This window comes from Daldinia decipiens, assembly GCF_022478715.1.
Source record: "Daldinia decipiens strain CBS 113046 unplaced genomic scaffold F4813scaffold_1, whole genome shotgun sequence".
NCBI classification, from domain to species: Eukaryota; Fungi; Ascomycota; class Sordariomycetes; order Xylariales; family Hypoxylaceae; genus Daldinia; species Daldinia decipiens.
Genome location: NW_026054544.1, coordinates 1,527,058 through 1,548,752, shown reverse-complemented (window position 1 = coordinate 1,548,752; position 21,695 = coordinate 1,527,058). Strand labels below are relative to the sequence as shown.

At 48.6% G+C, this 21,695-nt stretch overlaps 10 protein-coding genes across 10 annotated transcripts; 6 read left to right on the top strand and 4 right to left on the bottom strand.

The window, feature by feature from the left end:
* Positions 1 to 80: 80 nt before the first annotated feature.
* F4813DRAFT_342641 (uncharacterized protein) lies at positions 81 to 4,161 on the bottom strand. The gene is made up of 4 exons (XM_049241444.1): positions 3,451 to 4,161; positions 3,211 to 3,392; positions 1,694 to 3,140; positions 81 to 1,642 (listed from the first exon to the last, which is right to left on the bottom strand). The coding sequence occupies exons 1-4, from the start codon at positions 3,494 to 3,496 to the stop codon at positions 744 to 746; spliced, it is 2,574 nt and encodes an 857-aa protein (XP_049104975.1). The 5' UTR covers positions 3,497 to 4,161; the 3' UTR covers positions 81 to 743.
* An 831-nt stretch (positions 4,162 to 4,992) lies between these two features.
* F4813DRAFT_384582 (membrane dipeptidase-domain-containing protein) lies at positions 4,993 to 6,507 on the top strand (the record flags this gene model as incomplete). The annotated part of the gene is made up of 4 exons (XM_049246106.1): positions 4,993 to 5,212; positions 5,272 to 5,484; positions 5,537 to 6,076; positions 6,131 to 6,507. 4 exons carry the CDS (start codon positions 4,993 to 4,995, stop codon positions 6,505 to 6,507), a joined length of 1,350 nt encoding a protein of 449 aa, XP_049104974.1.
* A 98-nt stretch (positions 6,508 to 6,605) lies between these two features.
* Positions 6,606 to 7,703, bottom strand: F4813DRAFT_16825 (ribosomal protein S13). Its single transcript, XM_049239157.1, has 4 exons — positions 7,663 to 7,703; positions 7,488 to 7,611; positions 7,382 to 7,426; positions 6,606 to 7,313 (listed from the first exon to the last, which is right to left on the bottom strand). The coding sequence occupies exons 2-4, from the start codon at positions 7,488 to 7,490 to the stop codon at positions 6,987 to 6,989; spliced, it is 375 nt and encodes a 124-aa protein (XP_049104973.1). The 5' UTR covers positions 7,491 to 7,611; positions 7,663 to 7,703; the 3' UTR covers positions 6,606 to 6,986.
* A 152-nt stretch (positions 7,704 to 7,855) lies between these two features.
* Positions 7,856 to 9,238, top strand: F4813DRAFT_342635 (peptidyl-prolyl cis-trans isomerase-like protein B). Its single transcript, XM_049241443.1, has 4 exons — positions 7,856 to 8,346; positions 8,414 to 8,540; positions 8,613 to 8,764; positions 8,863 to 9,238. Exons 1-4 carry the CDS (start codon positions 8,019 to 8,021, stop codon positions 9,072 to 9,074), a joined length of 819 nt encoding a protein of 272 aa, XP_049104972.1. The 5' UTR covers positions 7,856 to 8,018; the 3' UTR covers positions 9,075 to 9,238.
* On the top strand, positions 9,233 to 10,062 carry F4813DRAFT_342632 (trm112p-like protein). The gene is made up of 2 exons (XM_049241442.1): positions 9,233 to 9,504; positions 9,619 to 10,062. The coding sequence occupies exons 1-2, from the start codon at positions 9,319 to 9,321 to the stop codon at positions 9,814 to 9,816; spliced, it is 384 nt and encodes a 127-aa protein (XP_049104971.1). The 5' UTR covers positions 9,233 to 9,318; the 3' UTR covers positions 9,817 to 10,062.
* On the bottom strand, positions 10,063 to 11,373 carry F4813DRAFT_342630 (BIG1-domain-containing protein). The gene is made up of 4 exons (XM_049241441.1): positions 11,192 to 11,373; positions 10,775 to 11,118; positions 10,501 to 10,722; positions 10,063 to 10,449 (listed from the first exon to the last, which is right to left on the bottom strand). Exons 1-4 carry the CDS (start codon positions 11,287 to 11,289, stop codon positions 10,313 to 10,315), a joined length of 801 nt encoding a protein of 266 aa, XP_049104970.1. The 5' UTR covers positions 11,290 to 11,373; the 3' UTR covers positions 10,063 to 10,312.
* A 259-nt stretch (positions 11,374 to 11,632) lies between these two features.
* Positions 11,633 to 13,030, top strand: F4813DRAFT_342629 (nucleolar protein 12-domain-containing protein). The gene is made up of 2 exons (XM_049241440.1): positions 11,633 to 11,988; positions 12,057 to 13,030. The coding sequence occupies exons 1-2, from the start codon at positions 11,776 to 11,778 to the stop codon at positions 12,501 to 12,503; spliced, it is 660 nt and encodes a 219-aa protein (XP_049104969.1). The 5' UTR covers positions 11,633 to 11,775; the 3' UTR covers positions 12,504 to 13,030.
* On the bottom strand, positions 12,678 to 13,759 carry F4813DRAFT_16775 (tropomyosin). Its single transcript, XM_049239149.1, has 3 exons — positions 13,497 to 13,759; positions 13,009 to 13,313; positions 12,678 to 12,941 (listed from the first exon to the last, which is right to left on the bottom strand). The coding sequence occupies exons 1-3, from the start codon at positions 13,518 to 13,520 to the stop codon at positions 12,779 to 12,781; spliced, it is 492 nt and encodes a 163-aa protein (XP_049104968.1). The 5' UTR covers positions 13,521 to 13,759; the 3' UTR covers positions 12,678 to 12,778.
* Positions 13,760 to 13,930: 171 nt separating this feature from the next.
* On the top strand, positions 13,931 to 16,047 carry F4813DRAFT_342627 (uncharacterized protein). The gene is made up of 2 exons (XM_049241439.1): positions 13,931 to 14,558; positions 14,629 to 16,047. The coding sequence occupies exons 1-2, from the start codon at positions 14,288 to 14,290 to the stop codon at positions 15,726 to 15,728; spliced, it is 1,371 nt and encodes a 456-aa protein (XP_049104967.1). The 5' UTR covers positions 13,931 to 14,287; the 3' UTR covers positions 15,729 to 16,047.
* Positions 16,048 to 17,202: 1,155 nt separating this feature from the next.
* Positions 17,203 to 21,249, top strand: F4813DRAFT_16724 (histone H3-K4 methyltransferase Set1). Its single transcript, XM_049239147.1, has 3 exons — positions 17,203 to 17,930; positions 18,009 to 21,030; positions 21,089 to 21,249. The coding sequence occupies exons 1-3, from the start codon at positions 17,304 to 17,306 to the stop codon at positions 21,190 to 21,192; spliced, it is 3,753 nt and encodes a 1,250-aa protein (XP_049104966.1). The 5' UTR covers positions 17,203 to 17,303; the 3' UTR covers positions 21,193 to 21,249.
* The last annotated feature ends 446 nt before the right edge of the window (positions 21,250 to 21,695 follow it).

Here is a 21,695-nt window from a genome sequence, read left to right as displayed (position 1 = left end):
AAATGTCGCGCATAACAGGTATAAAAAAGCGAATATAAAACCAAATATAACCCAGTTGATACGAATAGAAATAGATATATATATAAATATAACCAAGTAATCATCTTAAGATTCAATTCAATTCAATTCAACTACGTAGGTATGTCATGATCAACGTACAAAACGTATGAGAACAAGCCAACACGCCCCTTTACTTGCTTGCTTGCCTGCTTTGCCTACCCACCCTCCAAAATTTTTGTAAACGCGCTCTAGTCGTAGTAGTATGTAATGTAGTAGTAGTCGGGGAAAAGACAAGACAAAAGAAAATAACGGGGAGAAGGGAGGGTTGGGGGGGGGGGACGAGGATACGCCTAGGCTGGGCTGATGTGTAGAATAGACGAATTAAACTATCCATCCTATCTTAGTCGAGCCTTGGGATCTTTTCGTCGTAGGAGTGGGCGGGTGTATGTGTGTGTGTGTGTGTGTAATACGTAGTACAACACTAAATAGCAGCAACGAGAACAACGACAACAACGACAATCTTGTACATGCGTATAGGGACATTTTACATTATACGTAGGCTAAGCGGCTCCGCCGATAAGTCCTTCCATCAAGTTTCCCCTTTTCCCCTATACGAGGGAATGGCCCCCTTTTCTTATACTGGAAAAATAGACGCCGATCAGCCAGATGCGTGTCAAGATATCACCTTACGGTCTCCGGTACCGGTTCACATGACCCTAGGTATGTAGACAGCTCACACGTTACTAATCGTCCATCGGTGCGTCGACGAGTTGCACACCGCGGTCGTGGATCGGAGTTCCGCTATCTGTCGCCTTGCTAACAGGAGTGGAAGGTGTGCTCCCAGTTCCTGTCGTCGAAGAGGTCGTGACTCTACGGCCGCCAACGAATCTAGCGCTGCTTCGGTTCAGACTATCTCGCTTGGAAACTATGTGTTCGGGTTCCGTCTTGGGGGAATCCCCGTTAGCGCTTCCGTTTACCTCCGCCGACGGTTGTCCCGTTCCATCAGGAACCTCGAGACTGGACCTCTTCACGGTACCGAGGCTGCCAAGGCTGCTCCGTTGGCGCTCGTTAGCCGTCGTCGGGCTGGCGATAGGAAATCGGGTCTCGGGTCCACCCGTGCTCCTATCACGTCGATGGCGGAATCCTGGCGCTGGACTAGTAGCGCGCCCGCGTGGGCCTGCCTTCTCTAGCAGAGCCCGTTGCCTCTCTTCCATGTGAGCTCTCCTATTGCTCTCATCTGTGCTAATAGCTCTAGGTCGGTTGTTGTTAACCGACCCCGAGTGTGTGAGACTCGACATACGCTTCAGCTCGCTGAAGATGGCGTCCTTGTGCGCAAATAAATCGCGGACCAAGCGATATGTGTGCTTCTCCTCCAGTGTTAACGAGGTTTCAGTCTTCGGACGCAAGATGCAAGGAGCCAGGGATGTCGCGAGTTCTTGTACGTATTGCTCGTCCGCCGACGTTAAGTCTATCAGTCTCGTAAAATGGTTCATACATGCGTCAAGTGTAGCGATATTCGTAAGTCGTAACTGTGAGAGGGTCTGCTGCAGAACAGCAACGCGTGATTCGTCAGTAGTCTCTGACGCCGGCGTTTGGTAGATAGTCCTAATGATCTCATATACATGAGAGGATACTAGTGAATCTATGTCCCTTATTAGTCTCTGTTACATCGTCTTATAAATTAAATACACACCTGGGAGTTCCAAGAGGTATAGTTTTAGCAGATAGGCAACGGTGGGAACGTCGAATTCTGCGAGATCATCGGCGGTAAGGGGTTTGCCATTGTTCACTTTGGTACGCAATTTATGAACTTGCGGGAGCTGAACTTCCGCAAGCCAGACCCCTCGTCTTGCTTCGTCTCCTTCAAGATCCGGGTAGTGATTGTCCAGATACGTCAGCAGCGTTGTGATGATAATAGGGACGCGCTTTTTGTCCGCCCTAGCCCTAGCCTCTAGATCTACGCCGAATGTCTGCTCGTCAACCTTGTTATAGTAGTTTTCATACGTGACAACCCGGGGTGCAAAGCGACCTGTCCTGTAGTTCTCTAGGAGATATCGCAAGTCTCCTATGGGCTGAACTGTCTCCTGGTATAGAACCATGCGGTCCACCGCAGACTGTAAGCTTGGGATGACATTTCCAATGGTGCCCGAGAAATCGAGAATGACCGTCTTGATGGCTTTTAGCCTGTCCAGCTCGCAGCGCTCGAGGAACCTTAAGTGCACGAAAATAGCTTCCTCTAGCTCACAACGCATTTCATCTAGCTTCTGAACACTAGCCTTGTACTTCTCATCGGCCTCCCTAGCCTCGCGACGTAGACGTTCCGGGGGGGTCTCGTTAGGGTGTTGGCTACCGAGAACATTCCAGCCCGACAAGTATTCGCTAACGGCGCCCACGACAGGGGAGTCGGACCCGCTCTCGGGATTTGAAGGCAAGGAAAACGTCCTTCCAAACGTCGCCTTCTTCTCCGGAACACCTGCTAGCTGAAATGCCTTCGGCCGCCACTGGTAGAAGAATTTTGAGCTGTTCGCAAAGTTATTGCCAACATTACCAACCAGACGAAGGAAGCCGTTCGACACTAAATCCTGTCCAATCCGTTCGGCGTAGCTGATACTGGTCGATCCCATATGCCGTTGCATGTACTCAACTATATCGGAACCAGACGAGGTGTTGAGGTATGTTCCCAGGATGGGTACTTTAGTCTCGCCCATCTTTATAGTGTTCAACATGTGAGATAGTATCTTCTTGACCTGTTCCGTCTGGTATGTCTCATCGCCGATCTCGTATATCTCGTCATCTTCCTCCTCTTCCTTTTCATTGGGCGATACCTTGATCTCGGGGATGTTCTGATTCTGCTTGGGGCTCGTTTCTGGGTCTTGAAAGGCTAGCTTGTTTTCCTCCTCGAGGTCTTCGACTAGGCGGCACTTATTAAAATAGGTGCTCCGTAGCTTTTTGACTACCTCGGCTTGGCGATCGTGAGCTTTTATACGAGTTTGCAAGTCGTCTTGGGAATCTTGGATGCGGGATTCGTGAGCGTCGCACCACCGCGCAAAGGGATTCACGACCAGGTCTCGAATACCCTGTGCGATCTTCTTGTGGCTTTTTGAAGCATCCTCCATCTCGGACCGGACGCCATCGTAGGCCTGGACATAGAAGAGCAAAGGTTAGCTAGAGGCACCCGTACTATATCTAGAGAAAATATGCGGTTCGTACTTTTCGCACACTCGCGCCGTCGTCACGCGAGAAGCCACCAGTAATCTTGTCGGCTGCGGGCGCAATCTCCCCAAGTCGCTGGCCGTAAACCTCTTCGGCTTCGGCTCGCATTCGAGCGATCGTCAAGACTTGCTTGTTCTCCTGGACTCCCTGCTGGAGCTTGGTGAACAGGACGCCCAGGCCTTGAAAATAGTTAGTCTTTGTATAAGGGGCAGGTTGGGCAGATTGTTTCGCGCTCACCTGCGGCATAGTCTGAGGACCAAAAAGAGTCTGCGAACCCCGGCATGGTGATGATGCAGTCCTCCAAAAAAAAAAAAAAACCACCGATTTATAGTAGCCGGGTCGGAGGTTCTAAAACTGATTCAAATCGGGTGAAAGCAGGGTCTAGTTTCGAAGGAGAGAGACGTAATAAGGCGCGAATGTAAAGTTGGCTGGCTATGCGATCCTGAGCTCAGTAGTAACAAGGGAGCCAATAAAGAATTAAAGACGGCCGAGGGGCGAAGAAGATTAGATGTCGGGAAGTCGGCGGCGGGTATCACAGAACGGGAAGTCGTGTCACTATTACAGAAGGAAATGAGGAGAATGAAGGAGGATGTTGTTGTGCTGCTGTTGATGTGCTGCAAAGCAACAAGATCAGATGCGAAATATACAGAAAGAATGGGCGATTAAGACAGAATGTAGAATGGCTCCATCTATTTCTGTCTCAGCCTCTTTTTAACGGAATTCCTCGCCAATAAAGCACTTTAGATGAAGCTCGGACACGAAAAACGTATGAAGGTCGAAAATTCATTGGTCCAAGGTTGGACCTGCAGACCCCCCAGGGGGAGTTTTGGTGCGACGGGGGGTTTCCTTTTTGTTTGCGGTCTTGCTTGCTGCGTGCCTGCTGCGAGCGTGCTGCGAGCGCCTATGCTGGTACTACCTGCGTTAGGTACAATACATATGTATTGTACCTGTAGGTAAGAGGTACCTACATTCAACCTCAAAGCCAATTACGTATGGGCTGAAGGAAGTAGGCTACCAGACAAGTTACATCAATGTTCAAGTGCCATATTAGGCTAGCGGAAGCCACCCACTAAAGGCAAGTACCTAAAGCAAGTAAAAGTGACCCTGTAACAACTCGTTTCATCTAATCTTTTCGGGCATCGGCCTTGTCGAGCCCTACGGAGGCCCGTAAGCGATCGAGGACATATTAGGTATTCTGGTATTGTAAGAGGCCTCTTGATGATCGACATAGCTAACAAAACTTCGTACTCTGTAATTAAGTATACTTAGATACTTGGAATACCTAGTGCATTAAGCGGTCAGGAATACAATACATCAAGGTGCATGATAGAATTATGCTAGACATTTTAACCAGCTGATAGAACAAGAGATCATTCTCATGATCTATAATTAACTTAGTATTTGACACCTTCAACCCCGTGCCGAGTTGCGAGTTGACGAGGTTTACGGCCTGACCTCGATCATGTCGCAAATTGCCGGTTTCCGTTACGGAGTAGACGTTCTATAGTATGTATGTACATGTTATGTAAGAAATAACTATGTATTATACTGTAACATTATATGGAACCATTATACGGAAACATTATACGGAATAGCTCCGATTAGAACCAAACCTAATATTGAATAAAAAGTAAGGTGGCTTGGTAAGCTAATAAGAGGTACCTACGCTATCAACCAGCTTAACAGGTATTTGGATCTCACTTTCAACATCCCAACCCTCCGATCTTTCTCTTCATCACATGGACGTAAACGGGACCAATGAAGAGTTCATTCCACACCATGAATGAAAAGAAAGAAACTCCTAACCTCGAGAGCGCGACTCCCGCCCGTTCTCAATCTTCACGCGTAAAGAAGCCCAATGCGAATATCGCCGCGATATTCTTTATCGGATTAGTCTTATACGCATTGCTCCACCCAAGCTCTCCTTGTTCATCTCACTTCCGCCCCAAGTCTATTGAACAGAGGGTTCAGAAGATCCTCTCGAAAACCCCCTTGATAGGTAGATTTGATGCCGTATTTCGATTGATAAGCGCAAACAACTAATACATAGCCTCTAAGATGGACACAATGACTTAGCTATCTTCATCCGTGCTATGTACAATAATCACATTTACAATGAGACCTTTTCAAAGCCATTCGAAGAGGGTGGGCTCCCCATGCACGTCGACCTACCCAGGTTGAGAGAAGGACAGAATGGAGGTGCTTTCTGGAGTGTCTTTACACCATGTCCAGCAAACGGCACAGACTATTCAGATGAGAACTATGCTCCTAGTTGGTGTTTAAGTCTAGTCTGCCAAATTCACCAGCTAATAGCAGTAATCAGGTGTCCAACTGACCCTACAACAAATCGATCTTATGACCCGGCTGCAGAATGCTTACCCGAAAGACTTCTCCGGGATCCCAGTAGACTCCAAGCCTGCAGTAGCAGCCTGGAAGAAGGGCAAATTCGTCTCACCCCTAGGAATTGAGGGTCTCCATCAGATTGGTAACTCGGTAGCCAATTTACGGCGGTTCTACGCTTTGGGAGTTCGCTATGCTACGTTGACGCATAACTGCGGAAACATATTTGCCGACGCAGCTCTCTGGGAAAATTCCTTTCGCAAAGCCCCCCCGGTATGGAACGGCGTCTCTCCCAAGGGCAGACAGCTAATCAACGAGATGAACCGCATCGGCATGCTAGTCGATCTATCCCATGTCAGCGCGGATACCATGAGAGACGTCCTCGGCGGCAGCAAAGAATGGGCAGGTAGCAAGGCTCCCGTCATGTTTAGCCATAGCTCTGCCTACGCAATCTGCCCGCACCCTCGCAACGTCCCGGATGATGTGCTCCAACTTGTGAAGGAGAAGAACTCGATTGTCATGGGTATATATGTCCCCTTACCAGACTTATAGTTCGACTTCATGCTAATTCTCATAGTTAACTTTTCACCTGATTTCATCAGCTGTATCGACAAGGGCGCTGAGAACGGCGTCCCCGAGTTCTTCCCTGACAACAACACTCTTTCTCAGGTGGTCAGTCATATCACCTACATTGGCAACCTGATAGGGTACGACCATGTTGGTTTGGGAAGCGACTTTGATGGCATCGAAGCGACGCCTGAGGGGCTGGCTGACGTATCCAAATATCCGGACCTTGTGGCAGAATTGCTGCGGCAAGGGGTTTCGGACGAAGATGCTAGCAAGGTCGCAGGTGGCAACATACTACGTGTCTGGGGAGATGCTGAGAAAATAGCCGCCAAGTTGCAAGCTGCGGGAGAGCCAGTATTAGAAGATGATTTGGCAGGCTTGTTCTAGTAAAGGAGTAGTACGACCTGGATATAAAGTTTTGATAGCATATCACTTCTAATTATACTACTTCGTTGGCCACTTAACCTACTATCTATAGTTGATGTTTATGAGAAAGAGTCGGCTTGTCTGATAAACGGAGCACATAAGTTCAAGTAACTATCCAGTTTCATGATAGCTCATGTTCGACGAGACTAGGGGGTTATAACCCGAAAAAATCGCCACTTTATGTGCCGCCGCCTCTCGTGAAGGAGATTCTTAGTCCTCCTGAAATGCAATGTTTAAATATTTACGTTTAAATGCACAAGGGAGCAATGCCCCTAGACTTATATACCGGAATAGGTCCTGTTTGAAGACGACCGAAAATGCGTCGCAACCCTCTTATTAACGCCTTTCCCTAATGACTTCAACGGGGCCAACAGCCGCTTATTCCCGCAACGCCATGCGAAACACCCCTCCAGGGATAGCATGCCTCCGGCTGGCTCCTTTTAAATCTTGGAGTACGTGCCTCCTCTCTCGAGGGTATTCAGCTTCTTGGCCGTCTCGATCTGGTTCCTCGTGCGCTGTCCGCGCACCGGCAGACCCATAGCATGTCTCCTTCCGCGGATGGTGCCCATGTCTCGCAGGCGCTTGATGTTGTCCTGGACTATCCTCCTGGCGTCGTTTTCTATCGTCATGGTCGACAGCTCGGCTGTTAGGGCAGTGACGGTCTTGGGAGCGACGGTGCCGATTCGGGAGAGAGGGTGGATTGTGTACTTGGCCATGATGCGCGCGGCTAGCTGCGGCCCTAGGCCGTAGAAGCTCTCGAGGGCTTTCTGTGCGGTTGCTTGCGTTAGGATTGCGGCTTCGTGTTGCGGAGTGGCGGGTTTGGAGGGAGGCTTACCCTGACGAGTTTCTTCTCGTGGAAGTTCACTCCCATTATGAACACCTGAGTTTAGTTAGTGGTTATATTCCATAGTAAGTGAAAAGTTGGGCTTTAGAGAGCTCACCATCTTGGGCAAAATTGGCAAGGGCCTCTGTTGAATATGAATATGGTCGTGATATTCCCCTCCGAGTTTGCGACGGACAGGACGAGACTTCAATGTTTCTGCCAATTGGTTTAGATCGTCGGCACTGGTCATTAGCTAATCGCGAATTTGAGAAATGTTTAGGTACCTAACCTACCTAGGTACCTATGTACATAGCGGTACAATACAATACACTTGGGTAAGCTGCCCGATAAGCTGATAGGCTTCTAACCGGTTAGTGTGGTGGACCCCGCATTCAACCGTCGCTAGGTATCTGTCTGGCTCCTGTGGCTGTTAGGTCGCTCTTTTTGTGTGGTTCAGGGGTCTAGACGTTGCGACAGCTCCTGCACTGAAACGTCGCCTTTTAATTGAGCTTCTGTGTCCTTTCCAATCCTTCATCCTATTTCCCGTCTTTGAAATAGTGCCGTTTCCCCTCGGGCATTTACCATCATCATACTTCAATTGATTTCTTTCAATCTGCCTGACTGGTCTTGGCAGTTCTCTATAACAAACATGTTTAACCTCCGCCGACTTCTCGCCAGCGCCTTGCTGCTGGTGGGTGTAAGTGTCATCTGCTTCTCCCAGACGGCCGCCGCCACCAAGGGGCCCAAGATTACCCACAAGGTCTACTTCGATATCACACACGGCGATGAGCCTCTAGGCCGAATTGTCATGGGTCTCTACGGCAAGACCGTCCCTAAGACCACCGAGAACTTCCGAGCTCTTGCTACCGGCGAGAAGGGCTTCGGTTACGAAGGATCTACTTTCCACCGAGTTATCAAGCAGTTCATGATCCAGGGAGGTGACTTCACCAAGGGTGATGGCACTGGTGGCAAGTCGAGTAAGTGCTAATACTATTGTTCAATGAGGGGAAGAGAACATAACATGCTAATTATTCGCCTCTACAGTCTACGGTGAGAAGTTCCCCGACGAGAACTTCAAGCTAAAGCACTCCAAGGAGGGTCTCCTCTCCATGGCGAACGCTGGCAAGGACACCAATGGATCTCAATTCTTCATCACCACCGTTATCACCTCGTAAGGCTTCCCAATTTGACAATGAACATGAAGATAATGTAAGAGTATCGTAATAAACTAACAGTATACTAGGTGGCTGGATGGCCGACATGTTGTATTCGGTGAAGTGTTGGAGGGCATGGACGTCGTCAAGAAGATCGAAAATGTCAAGACTAAGCCCGGCGACAAGCCAGAGAAAGAAATCAAGATTGCCAAGAGCGGAGAGCTCGAGGTGCCGCCTGAAGGTATCCACGTTGAGCTATAAGCACAAGTCCCAAACCACCGTATTCGTCCCGCCTGTCTCCGTCGTTTTCTTACTGATGCGTCTACCACCTGGTTCCAGATAATCAAGGAGAATCCGAATGGGCTTCGGGACACTCGACCGAACAGGAGAAACCCGTAGTTGACGAGACTGCTGCTCTCTCTGCCGAATGGTCCGTTTTCCAGAAGGCTCTTCTTTTCGGTGTTATTCTCGCTGCTATCGCCTTCTACATTCGCCTGTCGAAGAAGAGAGGCGACCGGGACAACATTGCTTACGAGAAGACGATGGCTTAGACTTGTGGTTATTTACTCTTTCAAATGAAATATATATGGCATATCTGATCAAAAATGAGGTCTTATTTTATAAAGCGTAGTTGTTGTGCTTGTTATTATTCTTATAGTCGTCTCCATCACGTGTGACTTGTATAATTTTAAATAAAAAAAATCGTTAAATTTTATTTGCGCCGGGTCAATTTCTAGACCTTGAGAACTTGAGAAATTTTTGTCGAGTCTCGTATCCTCAACTTCTTACGCCGAGATGAAGGTCCTCAGTCTTAATTTCCTAACTTGCGCAGTCAAGGCGTGCAAAAGCTCCTCGAATTCGTATCCCCTTCATCCCAAAGATGCAGAGCTGGTGCAGGACGATATCGAGGTGAACGTTCAACTGCTGCTCAATGTACTGCCCCGCATCGATTGGACCGCCCTGTCCACGACGGCTACCGAAGTATGTTATGTTTTTCTAGTCATTATATTTCTTCACATACTATTTAACTACACTGAATTAAGCAAATGCGGGACTACTGAATATTGAATCTAGGACTAATAATTTTTTTTCTAGCTCGGCTTCCCAGCCCTACCGCCTCAGCCGCCATCAGTGGAAGAGCTGCAAGGCGACGAGCAGAAGATGAAGGACCTGCACAACCTACTCATGGAAACGCAGATCATGGAGGGCAAGCTCGTGTGCGCCAACTGTGGCCACGAGTACGCCATTCGTGAGGGCATCGCCAACTTTCTTTTGCCGAGCCACTTGGTTTAACATCATTAGCATTTGCTGGGATGGGTGAACTTGAGGAGAGGCGAGGCGAGGCAAGGCAAGGCAAAGGTAAAGCAAGTGAACACTGTGCTACTATTTGGGATCTACCTAGACGACTGCAAGCACATAAGACTTGGGCAGGCGTTCCGGAGTTAAGTTGCCGAGGCGCAAAAACTACACAAGGCCAATGTGGTTACTCTAAAGGCACGGCGGAGAGAACTTTCAAAAGGGGCAAGGAGAAAGGGAAAAGGAAAAAAAAGCCGTGGTCAATTCTAGTTGCATATACCTATATGTACACTATAGTCGCCTTCCGATTCGATAAACAATATTGATGTATACCTTGCTTATTTGCTGAAGTCAGTCTGATTCGACTTCTTCCGTGATGCTACCCGTTACCCGGACTCCCATGACCCAATAGTAATTCGTACACACTGCTCAAATTACACGCAGCCTTAAATATATCTACCGACTAGACTGCTTCCCTACGTGTATCTTCCGTCTACTGCTTCTTATGCGCGGCCGGACCCATCTCCTTCTCGAATGCGCCGTAGGGGACCTCGAGGCTGGCGACTGCGGCAATACCGCCGTAGAGAATCGATAGGAGGATCACTAAAGCGATGAGAGCCGTGAAGATGCCTGTTTTGTGGTTAGTATGGGAACGAATCTGCAATGGATAACTGGACTGACCTGTTGAAAAGTACTGGTACTTCTCAAATAGAGGTAGGTTTCTGGTGTCATTAAGAGCCCTCTTTTGAACAGAGTGTACGTCTCTCTTCAATTCCGAGGGTACGCCATCCTGGAACACGGCCGTGTAGGTCGGGGGGGCCTCCTTTCGCGGAGCACCGACGTAGATGACCGTGTAAGAACCGTCCCTATCGAACTGTTCAAGCACCATCCCGAGTTCGTCATCTATATCCCATCAGTTCTGTATTCCCAAAGAGAGTCCAATAATTATATTTACCGTTTTCCCCTAATGTGTGAGCGTCGCTAACAGACGATAAAGGAGTTAATTCGAGATGGTCGACAAATAGCTGCGACCTTCCTTCGCATGATTTCCTAACGAATGCTACTACATCGTCTGTATCCAACTCCCCGATTACCTCTGGGAGCGAGTAGCGACTCTGGGCCTTGTTATTATAACGGAGGAGATTCGGTACTGCATCCCCGACCAAATTGGCCCTGTTGAGGTTCGGTTGCGAGACGATGAGATATCGATCGGTCGGGCAGCTCTTGAGAGCGTTTTGGAGAGTTGCAAAAACTTCAGAATTCGATTGTATTAGTTTCCCGTTGGCCGGCACATCCAGACTGGTGAGTACACACGATTAGCTACGTCGTCTATGCGAGGCGAAGGGATGGATGATAGAGTCGTGTTGCGTACCTAGCACTTGAGAACATAACGATAGGGGACGAGTCCGAAAAAGCATGCGCAGAAGCGCAGCACGCTGCTAGCGCTGCGGCAGACCGAGAAAGACGCATTGTGATGTCGGACGTCTTGCGAGAATGCTTGATGGTTGAGTGGTTGAGTGGTTGAGTGATGGAGTAATAACGAGGCTTGAGCTTAGAGGGCTGAGGCAAAGCTCTTTGGAAGTTGACGTTTGACCTGTTTTAGAGACGCGGCATGTTCCGGCCTATGAAATTCCGGGTGCATGTTACGGCATCATTTGGTGGCTTGTAGGCCTCTGCAGGGTCCCTGAACGCGCTGAAACTTAGCAGGCTGGCCGCCAAAATATGCAAGGCGGGGCCAATCAGATAGCGATAGATTAATGAACTGGACGCAACGGTCCAAGTCGCTAAAATTTATTATCACAGTTGGCTTCGAGCTACAATCACCACTTTCACTTTGATATCCCTTACACTCTTGCCCGGCCTCTACTCTAATCTAAAATTAAACACTATATTTTCTGCTCTTATTCTCGATTAACTTTGACCTTGTCTTTTCTCTTTCCGCATTGGAAAGATAAAATGTTTGCGCGCCCACGGCCAAAGAAGGGCTTACTCGTACCGCCGCCGAAGAAACGCAAGGCTCAGCATTTGGTCGAGGAGATCAAATTTGATAACGATGCTCGTTCCGATTATCTGACCGGCTTCCACAAGCGCAAATTGCAAAGGATAAAGAATGCGCAGGAACAGGCTGCTCAGAGAGCTAGACAGGAAAAGATCGAGATTAGAAAAAAGGCATGTGGGGTGTATTTATTATGAGAAAGTCAGAACTACTAGGTCGCTAATACGAGTCGTTTCTATAGATACGGGAAGATCGAAAGAGAGAAGTCGAAGAGCACGTCCAAAACGTCAATGCTATCCTAAAGCAAGCACAAGAGGCAGGTTACGTGGGAGGGGAAGAAGCCTCAAACGATGAAGCAGACGAATGGGGAGGATTTCAGGATACACCTGCACTGGAACCCGTCGATCACGAAGAAGAATACATTGACGAAGAGCGGTATACTACGGTCACAATAGAGTCAGTCAGCGTGTCTAAGGATGGATTGTCGAGCACTAAACCGGAGGACTCGAGCGAGGAGGATCAAGAGACGGCAAAGCAAGACTCGGAACATGCTTCACCAGGAAGCAAGGAGAAAGCCAGGCCGCCCAAGAAGAAGAAACCGAAGTTCAGATACGAGTCCAAGGCGGATAGGCAACTGAACCAGAGGAAAGAGAAAGCAGCCAAGATTAGAAAGAAACCAAGTGGTTGATTAGCGCATTCCCTATCCGTCTCGCGGGCTTTGCTACAGCAAATACCAACATAAAACGTCCACCAAATAAACATGCCTTAAACTTGACTTCTCTTCAACTGCCACCGCGACATTTCTGCCCCTTTCAAAATTGTCGGAAAGGTCGGTCGATCAAGCCAGGCCTCCGCCGTATAAGTTGACATAGTGCCAGTGCTGGTAAGAAAAAAGAAATCCTTGGCCTCTAAGGCACAGCCTCGACGTCTCGCGACACCCGTCTCGACGAAAGTGATACCGTCCTAAATGTTACTGATCTCGGCCTGGAGGTCCTCCAACTCCTTCTGGAGAGCCTGGTACTTCTTGGACATATCTTCGTACTTCGTCTCCCACTGGTCCCGCTCGTTCTCCAACGCCTGTACCTTGCGCTCAAAATGGCCGGCTTTCACGTCAGTCTGGCGGAGCCTGTAGTTTGTGACTGTTAGAACCCCGTAAAACCCCCCAAGTGTCCCGGGCGCGTTTTGCAACTTACTTCTCATTTGTCTCACGAAGAGTCTTGTCTGCTTCCTCGGCTTCTTCCTCAAGCAGCTGAAGTCTTCGTTGGAGGGTTTCGTTGTGCGTACCATGTTGCAAGCCCTCATCGGCCGTCTTCTTCAAATCCTTGATGGTGGTGTCGAGCTTTTCGTTCTCAGCCTCGAGGAGACCGTTCTTGTGGGAGAGGGAGGTAATCTCTTGCTCCTTGGCGAGATTTTCCTGCTCGAGAGCCTTGACTTTAGTCTGTAACTCTTCGACTTTGGCAATAGACTCGTCAGCCTCCAGACGGAGCTGGTTCATTCTCTACAATGAAGATGTATGTTAATATCATTGTTAATATCATCGTAAATTGATGTTTAGATATAAAAATATGCTTCATAACGCTGCGTTGCAAGACTTTGTAGTTTGGTCTCGAGTGCCCCTTTGATATCGCGCTCTGCTTGATGGTGGGGTAAAGGGGGAAATCTGAGAGATAGACCAACTCACCTCTCTGATGTGGTGCGCCGCCATTTTGGGATGGGTGCTTAGAAGGAAAGCTAAAGGGAAAAGACAAAAAGGTTAATCGGGATGATCGGTGAAGCAGGTTAGATGCTGGATTAGGTAGACGACGAAGGGAGGCTAGAGACTTTGAAGAGAATAAGGGAAAAGGAGCTTGTTGAATAATTGATCAACCAGAACTAGATGAATGGATAGTCGTGGAATTTCATATGTAAGGCAAGTGGGTTAGTACTAGATTGCCCCGCCTTCCCTATTGCCCTGGAAAGTGACCGATAGGGGATAGAGGGACCCGTCTCATGATTTGTTTTGGGCGCACAGTGCCTCTAGCTTTGTCACATGTGGGTCTTACCTCGTAATATTTAGTGAGAAACTTATGGTATGAATTATCCAAACTCTACACTGTATAAGGTTGCATGACAACGGAAGGGGCCTATGTCACTAAGTACCGAATCTTGTTGCTTTGGCAACTGCCATTCCACCCAAATAAAGTTAGAACAACATTCAAACCATTCTCTTAAGAAATGAGGACGAGGCAAACAATGGATCCATTTCATCAATAATTGTCCACCGCCGAATACTACTCTCCAGCTTCACATTACGCTACCAAGCATTAGATTTTGTTTGTTGCTAGAGCAGAAGTCTGTGCTGATGGGGAGTCGGTTCTCCTCGACAATACAGATGTAAACATACAGCAATTACGACAAATTACGACATCGCATCCAGTTCACAGGTAACCGTAGCGTAATTACCGCCTATTTTCTCAGTCAACCTTGCCCACGATGTTAGCGGCTCGAGATCAAGAGAATTTGGCTTTTAGCCACCAGAATGGTGCTGCCCTGAAGCAGCAGCAAGGCCAAGCGAAGCGCCAACTCCAGCCCAAAACACCCGGTGCAAGATATGCGAACACACCTATTAAGGTCCCTCTAAACGACGAAAATGGTGCAGGTGGTGCCAAGAGCATCATCGGCGGCAGATCAAGAGGCAATGAGAATACCCTCACAACCAAAGGAGGCAAAAGTGTGAATAAGGCTAATCTTGCCACACCCTCGGGTATGCGCTCTACTATTGTTTAGTCCTCGAAGTTGTCATATTTTCTCTCAAGACTAACACATACGAATAGGTCCGCGCAGTAGGGCACCTCTAGGTGACAAGACTACCAACGCAAAAGCGAAGGGTTCGCAGGCAATCACTGTTAAGAGCGCCGTTCGCGAACTAGAGAAGTCTCAGGGCAAGGCGCCGGGAACTATTCGACCCAAGCAGAAGCAGCCGCAAGCTGAATTACAGAAGTTAGTAGTTCACGCCGAAGGAGCGGATTCGCTAAGTGAAGAGGAGATTGAATACTGTCCTCCTAAACCGAAGGACCTCCCTTACGAGTCTGACGTGTTTCCCGATGGCGCCCTCAAATTTGACGCCTTAAAACCAGAGAACTTATTCAAGGGCTATTATGACCACTATTTTAACCCTCTCGATGAGAATGGCGTCTCGTTAGCTGACAGAGAGTTGGAAGAGAGAAACCGAAAGGCCATGGAGGAATGCGACAGGCGCATCCAGGAAGACATCGACAGCATTGAGTGGGGTGTTCAAGAAGAACCGGAGACCACTAAGAAGGCAACCTTCGTTCCAACTCGAGCACCTCTCGGGGTTAAGAGAACTGCGATGAACAGGGTGCCATCCACTATTCAAGCAAAGAAGGCTGCTAAAGCTCTATCGATGGATGATACAACTAAGTCATTACAGCGAAAGGCAGCAAGGCCCGCGGAAGTCAGTAGAATCCCAGCCAAGAAGAACACATCCCTTTCCATGTCTAGCTTCAGACGACAACCCGGCACTCAGTCCCAGGTACTCCCTAGGAAAACATCAACGGAGATGGAGGCAAATTCACGAACTACAATTGGCTATAACAAGGGCCGAGCTACTGCTTCGATACTTGCCCAGGGGACCGCGAAGCCCGAAAGACCTGCATCAAAGACTGGATTTACTCATACTAATACGACATTGTCAAACGAGTCTGACCGGACTATCACCCCTGCTCGATACGCTCACACACAAGCTATAGTCGCAGCTGAAGATCAGGAGTGGAAGGAGAGAGTTCCATTTCTCTCCATCTTCAACCCCGAGGAGGATGATGACGACGATGACTTCGATCTCCTCGCGGGAAGCACGCTCAAAGGCCCATGTGTAGACGAGGACGAAGATTTCGAGTTCAAACTTGCCGATTAGAGGTTTCCCACCATTCACATTGCAATAGGAGTTGGCTATTGATTTTACGAAATGGAGTTGGCGTCTACTCACGTGCGCATTAGATTTTACTACATGCAGAAAAAATGCCTCTAGCAGTATTAAGGCTCTTGTATTGATAGTTCATTAAGGCAGTTGATTATAGTAGTATTCTACCTATAATACCTATGTAATGAGACCCTTTCAAATGCCTGTCCTAGGCCAGGCTGCATCCAGTAACCTAGGTTGGCTAGCCTCAATGAATATCCCTATGTATGTTCTAAGTTGGTCCTGCAAACACTCAGTTTACTCTTTAGTTAAATTGTTCTGGAAAGCACTTTGACATTGAAGGATCAGGCGAACTTCTAAAAATCAGATTAGAGATCATGTATTAGATCATGTATTAGGAGCCTAACAAGTGGTTGAGCCACTTGGCAACTATAATCATCTACAAATAGCAATTGCTTTGGCCGTGTGTCTGGCTGACGTGGAGGTCTGAGTGACTGCTAAAAGATAAGAATTACGACTATGTTAATTAACATGTGTCCCAATGAGTAATTTTATATCAGACAACTCTTCGCAGGTTCTTCTTTTAGATTTGACTAGATTTGTCTCTTATCTAGGGCTGATATTCAAAGACCTTATTTTATACTAGAATACCGGTGTGCCCAGTACATAATTACTTACAAGCTTTAGTTGAATTAGCTAGGTAGGCAGACTACAATTCTGTTCAACAATCCTCTGTAAAACACTTGCAGCCCTGGAAGGCAGAGATGCATATTGAATAGTAAATTAAGTAGTCAAAGCACTCTGAGGCAGGTGCCTGACTAGGTAAAAAGGAGTTGCATCGGGTTCTGAATCTGACGGATAAAGCCGATTCTATTCGTTCTCGATGATTGTTAACGATACATGCAGGCGGGCAACAGCGAATAACAAATAGTGGTGACGTTGTAATGCATAAGGGGGAAGATCCGACTGCCAATACAGATTTATGCACGTACCTAATGTAGCCTAGCAGCCTAGCAACGCCACATGTAGGAACAGGTGCGGCTAGGTAGGAAACATAAACCTGAGAACAAAAGACAGAACAGAAATGTGGCACAGGTGTGGCTACCATCCCCCGGACTTGGCCCCATCCCTGAAATCAGAATCTGGCTTTGCCCATCAACCGCCAATTCAACTTTTCGGCATCAGCCTCTTCATTCTCCATCTGCCGCCCGCCCTTTTTCAACTAAGGCCCAGTCTCGACCTCGCCGGTGCAAATTCCATAGGCACACCTTCTACATCTATTCGCGACCGTACTGGGCTAGTTTTTAGTCATATACCCTTCTTTATTCGCCTTCCACGTCGTCAAGACCAGATACTTGTCTTTTGACGAGTCCACACGTCAGATCTCCGATCCTGTCGCGTGGACGCAGAAGTTTCGCGTATCCTCCTACCACTTCCACCCCCCGACTTCAGTACATCAATCACACACACTCCTTTCGCGTCATAAATGAATGGTGTTTTCGACCATTGCCGGTTCGAGATATGATGGTCGGTGGATAGTCGGAGCCGCCAACTTCGACCCTCCGAATCATGGCTCCTAGCGCTGGTTATAAGGAGTTCTTTCCTAACGCTCCTCGCGCCGCCAGAGACAAGGCTAATGAACGGGAACGCGAGAAGTCCTCGAGGACATCAGAAGCTATCGAACATGATTCTAAAACGGCAACGCCTGCTAACCGCGATGGCGCCAAGTACGATTCATCGTTGTCTGATGCCGCACATCCCCCGACAGATGATACCGAGTCCTTGCAAGGGGATACCCTCAATGGTGTTGGTTCCGCAAGCTCCCATGCGAGTACCGCATCCTCTGTCTTCACCACATTCAATTCCTCCGCTGCCTTAAATGCTTCTTCACGCGCATCCAACAGCAACCTCACTCCTCTTACTATATCGGGCTCGCCCACAAACCCCCCACATATACAAGCCGCGAAGCAGCGCACCTCCGCCATTCACAATACTACTAGCAGATCTGATAGTACGAATCCCACAATGGCCACGGGGTCGTCGTCTAGTCTTCCTAGCGCCGTCAAGCGCCTCCCGGCTCGAGACCCTAACCTTACTATAAAAGGAACCAAGTGCATACACGATCCTTCAACCGACAAGAGCTTGTCTTCGAGCGATAGGAAAACGTTGAAACCCAAATACAAGAATATCGGCTTGGTACGTATAACATATTATATGGATAGAGGGGGAGCGTCATCTGCTTTGCGTGAGAACTTTGGCTAATACACTGAATAGGAAGATGACGCTCCCCCTCTAGACCCTCGCCTATCCAAGGGTAGCTGGCTTGACTACATCAATGTCGACTTCCATCTACCTAAGGCGAGGCTACGCCAAACGCCGTATAATCTCAAGCCCTACCCGTATGATGCAGCCACCTCCATTGGCCCTGGGCCGCCAACCCAGATCGTCGTCAGCGGATTTAACCCCCTGATCGCCTTCTCTAAGGTCGTGACTATTTTCACCTCGTTTGGCGATATTGCTGAGAGCAGCAACAAGATGCATCCTCACACAGGTAGTTATCTGGGCTTTGCGACCTTTCGATACCGAGACTCGAAGCAACCAAGACGGCCTCCCATCTCAGCCATCGATGCCGCAAGAAGAGCTGCTAGGGCCATGAACGGCAAGAAAATTGAGGCGAACCATATAAAGGTAGAATTTGATCGGGATGGCAAGAAAAGTAGACTCATGCTCGAGACTATCCTTAAGAAGGATCAAGTCGAAGCGAAGCGTGCAACTGCTACGCCGCCTGTACCGACGGGTCCAAGGCTAATGCCTCCCGAGCTGCTCAGCCGAGCGCCTCCTGCTGCCCCGAGAGGTCCTGCTGCTGATCGACAACGACCCTCACTAGGAGGAGCGGAGTCTGCCTGGACGCCCCCGACGAAGCCTAAGGCTTATTCCGTGTTGGCCGATATGCAACCTATCCCGGCTACCCTCAAAGGCGAACCATACGTATTCGTTCCCGACTCTAGCGTTCCAGTGATGGTTACAACGATACCTCATATGAAAAAACGCCTGAAGGCGTTCCAATTCGAGGATATACGAGCCGATCGCGTTGGTTACTATATAATCTTCCCCAATACTACGTTCGGTCGCGATGAGGCCTACCGGTGTTTCAGATCGGCAGATGGCAGTGCCTTCTTCACCTATACTATGGCAATGAAGCTCCATGGGGTTGCTTTATCTGGACCTTCCAACTCTACCGGGCCCCTACGAAGAAGCGAGCCAGAAAAGAGGCCATTAGCAGATACCCGTTATAGAGACGAACACCAGTATAGACCCCGCGACGAGCGACGTCGCGACGAAGAAGCAGTTTTGGAAGAAGAGAAAAAGCAAAGGGCGAAGAACTTCGATCCCGTACTTGAGGCTGTTGAAGTTGTTCGTCGTGAAATGAAGGAGCATTTAATCAGACATATTAGGACTAAAGTCGCTATACCTGCCCTATTTACATTTCTAGACCCAAACAACCATGTAGCTAAAAGGCGAAGATTGAACCTCGAGGACCCGGCTGGCTCATCCCGATTTGCCGCCAGCGTCGAAGAGCGCGACGAAACTCCGATTAGTACTCCCAATTCGCGAGCCGACCCGATCGAACGCCGTACTGCTCGTCTCGATGTTACTGCTCTACCCCGTATTAGGAAAGCTAAGGGTCAAGGTGCTGCGCAGCGGAACTATGGGTTTACAGACCCGTTTGCGCGCAAGAGATCTTCTGTGGTACATAATGCCTTTCGTTCTCTTCACCATCGGCTACAGCCTCCGGATAGTGATGACGAGGCATCCGAAGATGAAACCGAGAACCGAGACTCTGTTGCGCGCGATGTCGAAGAGCCAGATTCGCGCCCTCGTAGCCGATTGAGTACGGAGGACGATGTCTTCGAAGATGGCTTCGGTGACGAAGACTCCATGACAGATGCTAGTTTCCCCGTCAACGATGGACCTATTAGAGCAAAGAAGCGGAAGCTCGACTTGCATATCGAGGCTGCTATCAAGCGACAGAAGAAGTCTGACGAAGAGCTTTTTGGAGTTACTATTGATACGCTTGAGAGCGAATTCCCAAGTCCGACTGACGACGTACCTATGCCTGACGCTGGGCGTGACAATGTCAAGAGTCTTAACGCCACCGAGCTGCCTACACCGACCGAGAAGCCTGTTAAGGGAAGGAAGAAGGTGACTATAGCAAAGCCTAAGAAGAAGACCAAGAAGCAGCTTTTCGAAGAGCGTGAGGCCATGAAGAAGCAACAGCAGGAGGCATACGTTGAGGAGGCTTTAGAGCAAACGAACAAGGAAGAGACCCAAGAGCCTGAAGAGCAGTCAGAAAAGCCAGCCGTGGAAGAAGCAATAGACAAACCAGTTATAAAGGATGAGCGCTTTTCTGACTTGGTACTTCCAGCAATGGCCCTTCCAGATCCATTTACTTTGTCGGTCAAATCCATGTCAAAGATTGAGCTCCAGCCGAAAGATTATCCTGATGTTAGCAAACTAAAGAAAAAATTCAAGCCTGTTGATGTCGGCGATCCCAGACTCTGGGTATGGAGACACAATCGCGTGCGGGAGCTTAACGCCGACGGGTCATCCCCTGACGAACCCATTACTATTGAGGGCTATTATGTACCAAACCCTACTGGGTGTGCTCGTACAGAAGGCGTGAAGAAGATTCTCAACTCGGAGAAGTCCAAATATCTTCCTCATCATATCAAGGTCCAAAAGGCGAGGGAAGAGCGACAGCTCCGTGCTGCCAAGAAAGACGGCAAAGACACCGCAGCTGCAGCTGCAGAAGCGGCAAAGCTTGCAGCAGAGAAGTTATTAGCAAAGGGCAACTCAAGAGCAAATCGTGTCAACAATCGCCGATTTGTCGCCGACCTGAACGATCAGAAGAGAACTCTAGGTCAGGACTCAGAGGTTCTTAGATTCAACCAGCTTAAGAAGCGGAAGAAGCCAGTCAAATTTGCTCGTTCTGCTATACATAACTGGGGCCTCTACGCAATGGAGAACATTAACAAGGATGACATGATCATCGAGTATGTCGGCGAAGAGGTTCGGCAGTCCATTTCCGAAATTCGGGAGAACCGTTATCTTAAGAGTGGCATTGGTAGCAGCTACCTCTTCCGTATCGACGACAGCACGGTCATCGACGCAACGAAGAAGGGCGGCATTGCGCGTTTCATCAACCACAGCTGCATGCCAAATTGCACAGCCAAGATTATCAAGGTGGAGGGCAGTAAGAGAATTGTCATCTATGCCTTGCGAGACATTGCTCAGAGTAAGTTTGCAAATGCCCATCTAATAGTTTCATATGGTACTAACAAGGATTTTTATAGACGAGGAATTGACGTACGACTACAAGTTTGAGCGAGAAATAGGGAGCTTGGATCGTATACCCTGCCTCTGCGGGACTGCGGCTTGCAAAGGTTTCCTAAACTAGTCCTCCTAATGACCTCCTATCCGATATTGGAGCGGCGTATTTGTTACACATTTGTCTGGCGCGGGGCGGTTTTTACTACATTTTGATCCTCTTCAACTCAAGGTGGTGCGCCTCTAGATGTCCGCCTTGATATATATGCATCTAAGGAGTAAGCTCTCGCCGAAGGGCGCAACAAAAAAGGGGTGTACAGTAGTCGATTGTTGTTGTTTTTTTTCTCCAACGGAGACGGGGTCAATGGCGTTCCTGCGTGGCCTTTTTCTCTTTCTTTTCTCTCGAGTCCTTTTCGGGAAGTGGAACGGCACGGTATGACTGCATTTCATGTGTGTGCGTGTGGCAGTGACGTGGACTATAGAATCAAAAAGGTAGCTAACCGCCCATTTATACCCGGTGGTTTTCTTTTACGACGAGAGCTGTTGGGTATAGGAGACCCTTCAACGGAACGAGGTTATCAGTGTACATAGAAACCCATCCCAGGTGGCCTCGACCCCCGAAATGAGATGGGG